This window comes from Adiantum capillus-veneris, chromosome 4 (genome assembly GCF_014529385.1).
Source record: "Adiantum capillus-veneris isolate H3 chromosome 4, ASM1452938v2, whole genome shotgun sequence".
Taxonomy (NCBI): domain Eukaryota; kingdom Viridiplantae; phylum Streptophyta; class Polypodiopsida; order Polypodiales; family Pteridaceae; genus Adiantum; species Adiantum capillus-veneris.
In genome coordinates this window covers 54470738-54484552 of record NC_140934.1, presented here as the reverse complement: position 1 = coordinate 54484552, position 13815 = coordinate 54470738, and the positions used below count along the sequence as shown (strand labels likewise).

Genomic DNA, 13815 nt, shown 5'->3' with positions numbered 1-13815 from the left:
GTGCATTACCACTATGTCAGGGAGAGGCTCTCAGCAGGAGAGGTCAGCTTGGCTTATGTGCCATTACAGGGCAACCTTGCAGATCTTTTCACAAAGGCATTGTCTCGTGAGAAGCTCGAAGGTTTCCGCAAAGCTTTGGGCTTACTCCCCTTTGTGGACTGATCATGTCCTCAGGGCATGGCACTTCCCTTTACTCATGTGCCAGCTCTCGTTCACCGCATCACTCCAGGGGATATTTGTTACCATGTACATGTGGTAGTGATGTGTGAACACACTAGGACCGCTGGGGCATTTTTTCCCTCTCTAGGAGGTTTTTTCCCCCGTGCATTGTATATACGCCCATCACTCTAGGGCTATCTATCTTTCCATTGCACACTAAGTGTGCCTTGAGCTTCCTTCGTCTTCTCCAAGCTGTGTGTGTTTCTCTGCAACCCTAATTCCAACAATGTTGGTGCCTTTTAACCAATAGGAAGGTTATGGTGTCTGTATAAGTGAGTAGTATTTGTGGTTTTCCATTTTAGTAGGTAGAGCTATGGAGGTATTGCCTGTAGATGGGCCTCTTCTTGAGGTTCATATGTTAAGAATTCGCCCTTATCTTTTTGTGCAGTAAGAGGGGTCTGAGCTCTTATCTTGGTACTTTGTTCCTCTCACTATGCGGCAGGAGCTTGCATGTCATACTGAATGGGCAATATCCATGCCATAACCATACTCTTGCAGCCATCAAATCACAAGAACGTACTAGGAGTTTAGGCTTGCTGGTCCCTTGACTACGAACTGCTGGGAGGCCCAAAGGCAAGCGTGGTACTCAGAAATCCCTTCTGATCTCATTCTCTCATTAGTGAAGAAAAAGTTGGTTCCGCCATGGCTGACACATCAAACTATGCTCGCCCTATATCATAGGGAACTGATGGCTTACTGCATTGATATTTGTGGGCGCTCAAGTCTACCGAGTGATCAAGCTGCTAAACACAAACTCTGTACACCAACAGAAATGTAAATAGTGCGTCAAATACCATCCCACTGCTTCAAAACTGCCTTTTAGATTACATTTGGTGCACCTCAAAAGGCTTCTTCATATTAACTTCTAGTTCTAATAGACGTATCTCATATAGGTTTTTTCAACACATATATTTTTCTCTTTTCTGACTCTGGTCTTCCTAACAGATTGACACTAGAGGAGGTTAGGTTTCTACAAAGGCAACGGGAACGTCGATCTGGAGTTGCTGGTGTTCAGGTAATTCCACCGATTGGACTCGTGAAGGCACAAGACAAAGGAGATGGAGAGGGAAAGAAAGAGGAGCTTGTTTTGCAAGACACCTTTGCACAAGAAACAGCTGTTACAGTGGAAGACCCGAACATGTAAGCATTCTATACTTTGATTGCCTTAGATCATTTTTCTTGCAAGTTTGAAATTAGTTAGTGATCATTGAAGGTTCCCAACTTAAATACGATCTAGGTCAATTTTTGGCTATGAAATTTTGGTAGTCTTGTCACGTCACATTTAGGCTTGCCACAATGGCTCCTCCCTCCTAGTGCTAGACTCGGAACAATCAAATAGGACAAAGGAAACGGGCTTCATTTAATTGCTTTAATTTGGCTATATCTCTAGGGAAAGAAATGCACTGCTCTGGACCATTGGAACAAAGGGCACAGTTTTTGAATACCAGTAGCAGTCAACTCTGCGTATATAGAATGGTTTTAGTTAAACAGAACATCGTATACTTACAGTTAGAGGGTGAGATGGAAAGCAAGAAGAAATGAACCATTCCATTCATAAGGAACTTTCTCTGGAAAGTTGATGGAGGGGTGCCGAACTCTGATTCAGGGAACAGATTTATCAAGCTTGATTGACGTAGTAAAAGGCATCCTTAAGATGGATGCAAACTGCTGAGCATATAGGCACTCTAAAATATGTGGGCAGGAAAGGAAACTTTTACTTTGTCCTCAATCCTGGCGACATTGTGGTGTTCTTCCCCCACAGAGCTAGGAGGGTCAGTTGCACATCAAAATCAAGTGAAAAGTGTGTCAATAAGGCCGAGGCAAAATTTATCAACTCAAGGACTATCACCAGAACACATCTACCCATAGATAGGATGCCTGTTGTCTCAAAATTGATGGTCATTTGAAGCCAATCTTTGATCGAGCCACGGAGGTCGATAGCACTTAATCAATTTTTCAATGAGAGTCTCTAAGAAAGATTATATGTGTGGGGCCACCCTTGTAGACTGTGGCTTCTGTATTGAGCATGAAAGTGTCCATCTGCTGCTCTTTGGAATAGGCCTTACGTTGCTGAGCACATCCCTGTTTTGCAGATGCACAACTATGTAAGGCAGGTCTGCAAGAACACTGGCTATAAGAGCTGCGGGTAAGGATGGGATGCTGTAGTTGGTGGCAGGTGCAAACGCTATGGGCTAGTGGCTAGGCAGGTGGCAACTAGTGTGGCTCAGGCTGCAGGTCAAAGGGTGTGGGTGGCTGAGGGATAGGCATATAGGCCGGGTGGCTGCCGCAGTGTGATGACGCAAGGGTCTTGTAGCAGCGAAGGTAGTGTGGGGGATGGACAATGCAGGTATGCAGGGAAGGTGGGGCTGTGGCGAGTGCAGAAACAGCAGCAGTGAAGACTGCAGCTGCTTCTGTGGGCAGTTGTGGGTGACGAGTGCTTCGTCTCCTTCGGAATCTGGAGGGGTCGCACGAGCAGGGCCTTGTCCCTAGTCAATACGGGGTCCGCACTAGAAGCCGCACAGGGCTCTCTCTCTCTCTCTCTCTCTCTCTCTCGCTCTCTCTCTATGTGCACAAAAAGTGGCTGTATATTGTGTACAAAGAGACTTGAGTGCTTAAAGGCTTGTCACCCAGAGGATCTACAAGACGGGGAGTACAATGTGAGGGCTATGTATACATCAAGGTGGCCTGTATGAAGAATGCAAAATGAACCACTGTCAAGGTGCGTAATTCCATGTGATGCGACATTGTTCTAAACTCAAAAGAATTGAAGATCTCGCCCATGTCCGAAGAAAAGAGTATCGATGCCTCTCCTCTTCCCTGGAGGAGCCCACCGAAGTATCCCACTGGCTATGAAGAGTATGCAGCCAAATAGCTGTCAAAGTGGTGGATGCAAGGGAAGATTGTGAGCACATCGAGCCTTCCACATGGTCCAGAGAGTGATGCTGCAGATCGTGGTAAAAACTCCATCCCTCTGGGAAAGGTTCAACTGATGACATGTATTTGGAATCTTCTGCAGGGTGCCTGGTCTATATCCCAATGAAGTAAGCATGGAGACCGGACCTGTTGGAGAGCCCTGAAAAAAGGTGTGTGACCTTGGAAATCACAAAAGCCATCCAATTGCGCCCCCACATCACAAACCCATCATGAATGTGCCTCTGAACTGAGGTACTTGGTCGTTGTCACGCCTAGAACTACAGGTCCCTCAAGGGCACTGCTATAAGGGGGCTGATCTTTTGGAGAGAGAAGACCTCACATAGACCAGGGGAAACTAGTAACAAAAGCGTATGGGAGCCTTTGTCGTCTCTTTTGTCTTTTTTCCTTTGTTGTATATATTTAATATTGTTACTTCTTGTAGATGACAAAGGGTACCCATCCTTGACTCATAAAACGAAAGCAAACAAAACATACAAAACAACATTGTTTACACGTCTATGTAGAGGGTGCCATCTGAGCATAGTTGCCAGGAGTTTCGGAAATAGAGAAATGTAAACGGTTGAGAAACTCAAGCAACGGAGTTTTAATCCCGGGAAGAAATGGTGAATTAGGTGTAGGAGGGCCTTTTTATTTGCCATGAGATTATGGAGGTGATTAATATTTTCACAAATAGGTACACACCTTGTGTGCACGAATGGTAGGTGTATAATGAGGTGTAAGAGTGGTGAAAGGATGCACTTTCCCCCCCAAAAAAGTAGGTGGAAAATTTGATGATTTTTGGCCTTCCATAACTTCTACATACGATCTCTGATTTCAGCAGAAATTATAGATTTGTTATCTACACGTCCATGTCTTTCCGTAGATATGCTACATCATATGGTTTTACCTACTAGATTTTTAAATTTCATTTTGGGGAGAGAATTTAAATTCAAATAAACTAGCGGTTTTGCCTCTTTGAACTCAAAAGCTGTCCTTTGATTGCTTTCTTAATAGTAAAGGTTTGATTCCCTTAAACTGCCAATTAAAGAGGCCCTCCTATCACTTGTTCTCTTCCTAAAATGAAACTTCAGGTAATAATATAAAAAAGATACGTTGTCAAAGTGTGCAGCAGACGGGAGAGAGAGAAAGAGACAATGGCATCGAGAGAGAGAGAGAGAAGAGACATGAGAGGAGACAGGTGGTGGAAAGGCTGGCAGCCCAATAACTCCAAATGGCAAACTCTGTACAAGACAAGACAAGACAATGAGAAAGAGGGTGCCCTCCCTCCTTTATATAGGAGAAAAGGGGCTGGTCGAGCAATAATCCTCAATATAGCCCAAAGACCTAAAAATATGACACTCCAATATAAATGGGGAATATGTGACCGAAACAAGTCTAAAATGGGAAATGTGCTGAACAACTCAAGTGTGCCTGAGATCCCTCTCCAGCAGGTGTACGGGTGGCCAACCCACAACCAAGGGCCAGTGCACGTGAGTGGTCAGGAGCCTGTAGACAGTGTGTGAAGCATCTGGAGGTGAATGAAACTCTACCACCCCCTCTCAACAACAGATGCGGAGAAGCTGTCGAGGAGAATGCAGTACGCATGCTAAATGTGGAGAAGCTGTAAATATTGGGAGAAAAGGATGAGGAGCGCCAGCCAAACAACACGACAATCTGTACAACACCAATGTGATGATGACCAAGGGTGAAGAAACTCCGATCAAGTCGCACAAGGAAGCTGATGGAGTGGCAAGCTATGGAATAAGTCGCTTAAGAGGATATATATAGGAAAATGACCTAAGATGAGCGTACAATAGCCCATCGGTGATGATCACCACTGAGATGGAGAAACCCAGTGTAGCAGCAGGAGACAAGACATGTGGACCCCCCTTGAAGAGGAACACTCTGACCAAGAGGAGACGAAACTGCCGAGGTGGGAAACCGGTAGCATATCCAAGTCAAAGAAGCTCTAGCAGAAGAGGAGGAAGAGCAAGAAGAAGAGGCTCAATAGGGAAGGCATCGTCCATTATAGGAGACAAGATGATAGGATAAGCAATCCATCCTTGTGTAGAGACCTCAATATCTGCAATCTTTCGGGAGAAGAGTCGTCTCAAGGGTATATAAGCTTCAATATGATCTGCCATTTCATGATAGACACAATATCGGACAAAAGAATCAGAGAAGATTTTCGGGAAAGTCATTTTGTGGGAGCACATCCACCACCGGGATCTAGACAAAAATCCAAGAGAGAGTCTGCAAGTGCAAGTCGTGAAGACATGCGACATAGGAGAATTCCCCCCATGGGAAAGTAATGGAGTGTACTGAGGTAAAGGACGGCTGAGAGGATGCATCGGGAAGAATGACTGGTGTTGTAAAAGTCATAGCCTCGGAATAGACCAACAAAGCAAGGATCATCTAGGAGGTCTTCACCGTGTAACTAGTGCATATGTACATCTGAATTGCAAGCGGAGGAGCCACAAGACCAAGCAGAAGCAAGGAAGAGGATCTACCAAGTAGAGGCAAGGCAAAAGAGCCACCACGGAGCAGTGTGCCGTAAGAGACCATGTAGACATCCAAATGCCAAAGGATACTCACATCTAGGAGAACATGTCCAAAAGAAGTGTCTGACGTGCCAAGAGGCACGGGTCTATCATACAGAGAACCAATGAAGGAGGTGGATAGGGCAAAGTGGCAATCCCAAATAGAGAAACAACAGTCAAGGGAGAGGGAGGGAGGGTTACTGAGAGAGAAATAGCGGAAGAAAACACAAGCCACGTCCACATAAGTATTTGTACCAATCCAATCCCCTACATCTTCCCGAGGGCAAGAGAGCCTCGAGGAGGGAAGATCTGCAATGTCGAGGGAGATCTGTCCGTTGTTCCACGTCTCAATGTTGAAGGAGGAGGAGCAAAGCTGAAATGCGATCTGAAAATACGTCGTGAAAGCGCCGCGCCGGTGCGGGTAAGGGGTAAAGACCTGGGAATCAAGAAGGGAATCCGAGAAGTCATTGAATAGGCCAAGGTAAGGTGCTGTCCATGCCCAAAAACGCAGCAACAGGAGGCTGAAAACGCTGTTGTAAACAGGTGAGAACTTCCCCCCCGGGAAATTAATGGAGTGTGGTGAGGTAAAGGACGGCTGAGAGGATGCATCGGGAAGAATGACTGGTGTTGTAGAAGTCATAGCCTCGGAATAGTCCAACAAATCAAGGATCATCCAGGAGGTCTTCACCGTGTAACTAGTGCATAGGTACATCCAAACTGCAAGCGGAGGAGCCACAAGACCAAGCAGAAGCATGAGAGGATCTACCAAGTAGAGGCAAGGCAAAAGAACCACCATGGAGCAGTGTGCCGTAAGAGACCATGCAGGCATCCAGATGCCAAAGGATAAACACCTCTAGGAGAACATGTCCAAAAGAAGTATCTGATGTGCCAAGAGGCACAGGTCTATCATACAGAGAACCAATGAAGGAGGTGGATAGGGCAATTACAAATAGAGAGACAAAATCCAATCCCTTGCATCTTCCCGAGGGCAAGAGAGCCTAGAGGAGGGAAGATCTGCAATGTTGAGGGAGATCCGTCCGTTGTGTCCACGTCTCAATGTCGAAGAAGGAGCAAACCTGAATTGCCATCTGAAAATACACAGTGAAAGCGCCACACCGGTGCGGGTAGGGGGTAAAGTCCTCGGAATTAGGAAGGGAATCCAAGAAGTCATTGAAGAGGCCAAGGTAAGGTGCTGTTCATGCCAAAAAACGCAGCAACAGGGGGCTGAAAACGCTGCTGTAAACAGGGTATTCAGCAATCCACTCAGTGTCGAAAGGCACCGGATGCCGGAGCTTGGGCAAGAGGACGGGAAGAGCACCAAAGAACCTGCTAAAAATCAGCGTCCATGCCAAAGAATGCAGCAACATGGGGCTGAAAACGCTGCTGTAAACAGGGTATTCAGCAATCCACTCAGTGTCGAAAGGCACCGGATGCCGGAGCTTGGGGCAAGAGGACGGGAGGGGCACCAAAGAACCTGCTGAAAATCAGCAAAATAGTCCCAAATCTGAATGTGGAAGGTCCAACAGTTGGTACGGGACAACACTGGAGAACTCAAGGTGCCAAGGATGGTGTAGATCTGGTAGGGAAAAGAAGGTTCCGATCGCTGAGCTGGTACCGAGCTGCAAATCGCAAGGTGTGTGTGCCTCCCTTCTGCAAAACGCTGGGCAGCAAGCAAAAAATGGAAACTTGCAGGTGCTTAAAAAACGCAAGGCAAAGAAGATCGACCCCTCTACTGCAAAATACAATGCCAGCAAAAACGCTAGGTTGCTGAAAACCGCAAGCAAAATAGAGGGTAAAGGAGAAGGCGCTAGGTGATGGAGGAGGATGGCGATGGAGAGGAGAGCAGAAGACGCTAGCAGTCCACACAAAAAACGCAGCCCTCATGCGAAAACGCTAGGGCAGAAAATGTTGGTGGAAGCTGAGGGGTTCTTTGCGATAAAACTCCTCGCAATGGCCTCCTTGCTGATGGCGATGGCAAAACTAGCACCCTTGTGCTCTGATACCATGTCAGACTGTGCAGCGGAAGGGAAAGAGAGAGAGTCAATGGCACCAAGAGAGAGAGGAGACAAATGGTGGAATGGCTAGCAACTCAATAACTCCAGATGGAAAACTCTGTAGAAGACAAGACAAGACAATGAGAAAGAGGGTGCCCTCCCTCCTATATATAGGAGAATAGGGGTTGGTCGAGCAATAATCCTCAATATAGCCCAAAGACCCAAAAATATGACCCTCCAATATAAATGGAGGAATATGTGACCAAAACAGGTCTTGTCCTGAACAACTCAAGTGTGCCTGAGATTCCTGTCCAACAGGTGTACGGGTGGCCAACCCACAACCAAGGGCCAGTGCACGTGAGTGGTGAGGAGCCTGTAGACAGTGTGCGAAGCATCTGGAGGTGAATGAAAATTTAATAGCCCCCCTCAACAACGGATGCGGAGAAGCTGTCGAGGAGAATGCAGTACACCTGGTAAATGTGGAGAAGATGTAAATCTCGGGAGAAAAGGATAAGGAGCGCCAGCCAAACAACACGACAATCTGTACAACACCAATGTGATGATGACCAAGGGTGAGGAAACTCCGATCAAGTCGCACAACGAAGCTGATGGGGTGGCAAGCTATAGAATAAGTCCTTAAAGAGGATATATATATGAAAATGACCTAAGATGAGCGTACAATAGCCCATCGGTGATGATCACCATTGGGATGGAGAAACCGAGTGTAGCAGCAAGAGACAAGACATGGGGACCCTCCCTGAAGAGAAACACTCTGACCAAGAGGAGAGGAAACTGCCGAGGTGGGAAACCGGTAGCATATCCAAGTCAAGAAGCTCTAGCAGAAGAGGGAGGAAGAGCAAGAAGAAGAGGCTCAATAGGGAAGGCATCGTCCATTGTAGGAGACGAGATTACAGGATAAGCAATCCATCCTTGTGTAGAGACCGCAATATCTGCAATCTTTCGGGAGAAGAGTCGTCTCGAGGGTATATAAGCTTCAATATGATCTGCCTTTACATGGTAGACACACAATATCGGACAATAGAATGAGAGGAGATCCTGGGGAAAGTCAATTTGTGGGACAAAAAATCCAAGAGAGTTTGCAAGTGCCAGTCGTGAAGACACGCGACATTGGAGAACTCCCCCTGTGGGAAAGTAATGGAGTGTGGTCAGGTACAAGGTGGAAAAGTACGGAGTGTACGGTACGTAATCAGTACGTAAGGTACGTACTTCTGTATGAATCGGCCTTTAAGGTAAGTGATCAGTACGTAACATTTGTAACAACAAAAAGAATAGTGACTTTAGCCTTTTTCACCCTATACATACTAGGAACTACATAGAGTCTAGACATAGATACTACTTCAAACATCCATTAGATATTGCTTCAATGTCCATTAGATATTGCTTCAAATGTTATCCGTACTTAACTCTTAGAATACATCACTTAGTCAAATTTCAATAGCACTAAACATGAGTCACGATTGCGAAAAGGTAAAACTTAAAACTTCAACATACCATGATACCGGAATCAAAATACATAAAACATCAAGAGTCAAAATTGAGGACTGATTATCAATCCTCATACAAAGATGGATACATCATACTATAGTGACCAGTCTAGACTCTACCATCAAAAAGACAGAAAAATGGGAATACACTATATAATACAATAAACTTTAGTCCATTGCCCAATGGCAAGATGCCCCTAAAAAAACCAAAAAAAAAAAAAATGTGGAAAAAAAAGAAAAAAACGTACACTATCTCTCCGTACGTACGGAAGCATACCGTATTGCTGTACCGTAATGTATGGATCCGTACGTACGTACGGATGCAATTTTGGTGAGGTAAAGGACGGCTGAGAGGATGCATCAGGAAGAATGACCGGTGTTGTAGAAGTCATAGCCTCGGAATAGACCAACAAAGCAAGGATCATCCACGAGGTCTTCACCGTGTAACTAGTTCATAGGTACATCCAAACTGCAAGCGGAGGAGCCACAAGACCAAGCAGAAGCAAGGAAGAGGATCTACCAAGTAGAAGCAAGGCAAAAGAGCCACCATGGAGCAGTGTGCCGTAAGAGACCATGCAGGCATCCAGATGCCAAAGGATACTCACATCTAGGAGAGCATGTCCAAAAGAAGTATCTGACGTGCCAAGAGGCACGGTCTATCATACAGAGAACCAATGAAGGAGGTGGATAGGGCAAAGTGGCAATCCCAAATAGAGAGACAATAGTCAAGGGAGAGGAAGGGAGGGTTACTGAGGGAGAAGTAGCGGAGGAAAACACAAGCCACGACCACATAAGTACTTGTACCAATCCAATCCCCTGCATCTTCCCGAGGGCAAGAGAGCCTTGAGGAGGGATGATCTGCAATGTCGAGGGAGATCCGTCCGTTGTGTCCACGTCTCAATGTCGAAGGAGCAAAGCTGAAATGCGATCTGAAAATACGCCGTGAAAGCGCCACACCGGTGCGGGTAGGGGGTAAAGACCTGGGAATCAGGGGGTAAAGACCTGAGAACCAAGAAGGGAATCCGAGAAGTCCCTGAAGAGGCCAAGGTAAGGTGCTGTCCATGCCAAAAAACGCAGCAACAAGTGGCTGAAAACGCTGCTGTAAACCGGGGTATTCAGCAATCCACTCAGTGTCTAAAGGCACTGGATGCTGGAGCTTGGGGCAAGAGGACGGGAGGGGCACCAAAGAACCGGCTGAAAATCAGCAAAACAGTCTCAAATCTGAATGTGGAAGGTCCAACAGTTGGTACCTGACAGCAATGGAGAACTCAAGGTTCCAAGGATGGTGTAGATCCAGTAGGGAAAAGAAGGCTCCGATCGTTGAGCTGGTACCAAGCTGCAAAACGCAAGGTGTGTGTGCCTCCCTTCTGCAAAACGCTGGGCAGCAAGCAAAAAACGCAAGCTTGCAGGTGTCCAAAAAACGCAAGGCAAAGAAGATCGACCCCTCTACTGCAAAATGCAATGCCAACAAAAACACTAGCAAAATAGAGGGTGGAGGAGAAGGCTCTAGGAGGTGGAGCAGGATGGCGATGGAGAGGAGAGCAAAAGAGGCTAGGAGCCCACACAAAAACTGCAGCCCTCAACCAAAAACTCTAGGGCAGAAAACGTAGGTGGAAGCTGAGGGTTTCTTCGCGATAAAACTCCTCGCAAATGGCCTCCTTGCTGATGGCGATGTCAGATGTAGCACTCTTGTGCTGTGATACCATGTTAGAGTGTACAGCGGAAGGAAAAGAGAGAGAGAGTCAATGGCACCGAGAGAGAGAGAAGAGACATGAGAAGAGACATGAGAGGAGACAAATGGTGGAAAGGCTGGCAGCCAAATAACTTCAGATGGCAAACTCTGTAGAAGACAAGACAAGACGATGAGAAATAGGGTGCCCCTCCTCCTATATATAGGAGAATAGGGGCTGGTCGGGCAATAATCCTCAATATAGCCCAAAGCCCTAAAAATATGACCCTCCAATATAAATGGGGGAATATGTGACCTAAACAGGTGTAAAATGGAAAATGTGTTGAACAACCCTAAGTGTGCTTGAGATCCCTGTCCCAGCAGGTGTATGAGTGGCCAACCCACAACCAAGGCCCAGTGCACGTGAGTGGTCAGGAACTTGTAGACAATGTGCGAAGCATGTGGAGGTAAATGAAACTCTAACAATCCTTAACCATTTTATACATCAACTATCCAAAGCCCTAAGAAAGCGAAATATCATCGACAACTTATCACATATCACATCAAAGCGTGGATGTATGTCTGGGTGATTTCAACAAAAAGAGTTTCAGTAGATGTTAACATCTATGAGAGAGGAGAGGAAGGAAGGGGGGGGGGGGGGGGGAGAGAGAGAGACTCTTGCAATGAGAGCAAGCCCTATGCAAATTGCTCACATAGCAATATGTCCCAATTGTGTTTTCCTTAAAAAATTTAATGTGCAAGCTCAATCATACTAGGTAATGTGTACGAATTTGTACCTCAAAATAGAATTAAAGGCGTATCAAAAAATTCCCTAAGAAACAAGAAACACGTTTCTGGGAAACGGCAAAGAGCGGAACTTTTTTGGGGGGTGGGGGCAAAACCGAGGTCCATGTAACTATACGTTTGAGATTGTGCAGGGCGGCAAAGGTTTCCACCGATTCTGAGCAATATTTTTGAAGGAGATCAATACACAAGATTTAGACACTGCTTTTGCCAAGGTAAGGAAGGCTTTGCTGAAGTCTCAAGCACGGCATAAGATGTTAGGTGCAGCGGAATGAATGTTTGAACTTTGCTCAAGATGAGTGCTCCGAACTGTGCTCAAGGTTCCTTTTGTTCTTATGGAAGGGAGAGCCTTCCGTTCTTAATGAGAGAGTGCTATGATCACGAACAAAGTGAGTGGACACTGTGCGTGCAAGTGTATGAGACTGAGAGATAGAGAGAGAAGAGAGATACGACACTAGAGACGTTGTAAAACCCTCCTCCGAAGGCCCCACTCTCGTCAGCGAGAGTAGTCTACTTATGATTGCACAATCTGGTACAAACTGTATGCATGAGACTGATGCAATTCTAGGCTATGTCGGCGATGACGACGAGACCGACACCAGGGCTGAAATTTGCAATCTTTTCTCTGCTGTCCAAAAACGCTATGGGCTAAAATCTGACCTTGCCGAAAACGCTAATGAAAACGCTGATTTTGCTGGTCTTTTAGGGCTGAAAATCTGCATCTATTGAAGGCTGAAAACTGATGTTATTTGGGTCTGAATCTGCTACTCTTTTAGGGCTGAAACTGCAGGTTCTTAAAGGCTGAGAAACGCTGCATCTACTGAAGGCTGAAAACTGTCAAAAACGCCACTGAAGCAAAAACGCTATTGCTGGGAAAAACGCTAGGGTTGCTGAAGCTTCTGCTTGCGATGGTTTGTTGATGCAAGCGCTAGGCTGATGCAGATGATGGCGATGTTCTCCTGCTGAAAACGCTAGGGATGAAGCTGGCAAAACGCTAGGTGCTGATGTCTTTGCTTGGAGGGGAGATCACCAAGTTCTTGCTTGAGAAGTTGCCTGTTGAGCTTGGCTCTCTTGTGCCAATTAGTGCTAGTCTAGGTTCACTTATATACAAACTTACTCAATTTGCCCTACCTACTTTCCAACAAAAGTCACTTAAAAATAATAAGTGAAAAATGTCAAAAATAGGTAAAATAGGCTAAATGCACTAAAACATTCCCCTGAAGGATTCTAATGGGAATGCTTATGATCATGCTATGTGCAACCAGCGGATATGCATCTACACTAAGTGACTGGGCATGCACGGTCTACGAATAGACTCACAAAAGTGCCATATCACTTCTAATCTAGATTGACTGGATTGATTGAACCCTGATCATGTTGTAGCTTGTCCACGGACACATAGGGTTGGATGTGTCACGTGACATAAGAAGGCAGTAGACAAGCATCGATGTGACTTCCAGTCGAAGGAGAATGATTGGGTAATACTTTGATTTGAGGAAGCACGCCTACGAAAGAAGAAGCGTAAGGAAAGGTTTTTCCCGTAGTATGCGACACTATGGGTCCTTCCAAATACTAGAAAAGATCAATGATGTATTCTTATGACTAAAGTTGCCAGATACTTTGAAGATTCACAATGCATTCCATGTGAGTCTATTAAGACCTTTCGAAGGGAAAGTACCATAGGACAGGGACCTAGACAAGCAACCAAAAGTGAAAGAGACGGAAGAAATTCTCGTTCCAAAATAGATTCTAGCACTCAAGGAAAGGAAAATGAAGGTAAGCTGGTTCGTTGATGTTTGGTCAAGTTCAATAACTATGCGGCTCTTGATGCGAAGGGGATGGAGAAGGACTTAGCAGATTCACCTCAGATGCTAGAGCTTTACCTTGAGGCTTTTCGTTTAGCATTGATTATTCCAAAGTGACCGATGAATCGGCAACTTGAATCTGGTGTGGTGCAGACTGCACAAGAGGGGGGCAACTCCACTCCTTTGTCACAGGTTACCTCGATTGGAATAAAATGACTAATTTTTCGATCAGATTTTAGAATACTGTCACAAGCTGTTGACGTGTCAAGTCAGTGAAGAACAGAGCCAACCTTCAGATCACGGCCGAGAGGCCTAAACCCTAAGAAGAGCAAGCAACAACAGAAGAAGTCCTACCAACTTATGTGA

The 13815-nt window shown here is 45.7% G+C and overlaps 1 protein-coding gene across 6 annotated transcripts in view; it reads left to right on the top strand.

Moving 5' to 3' along the window:
• LOC147459183 (integrator complex subunit-like protein) overlaps positions 1-13815 on the top strand; it is a 99028-nt gene that overhangs the window by 48271 nt on the left and 36942 nt on the right. For all 6 annotated transcript variants that reach the window (XM_086510498.1, XM_086510497.1, XM_086510500.1 and 3 more), the window contains one exon: positions 1165-1359. In XM_086510498.1, the coding sequence (XP_086366624.1) occupies positions 1165-1359 (195 nt within the window). The remainder of the gene's footprint in view (positions 1-1164; positions 1360-13815) is intronic.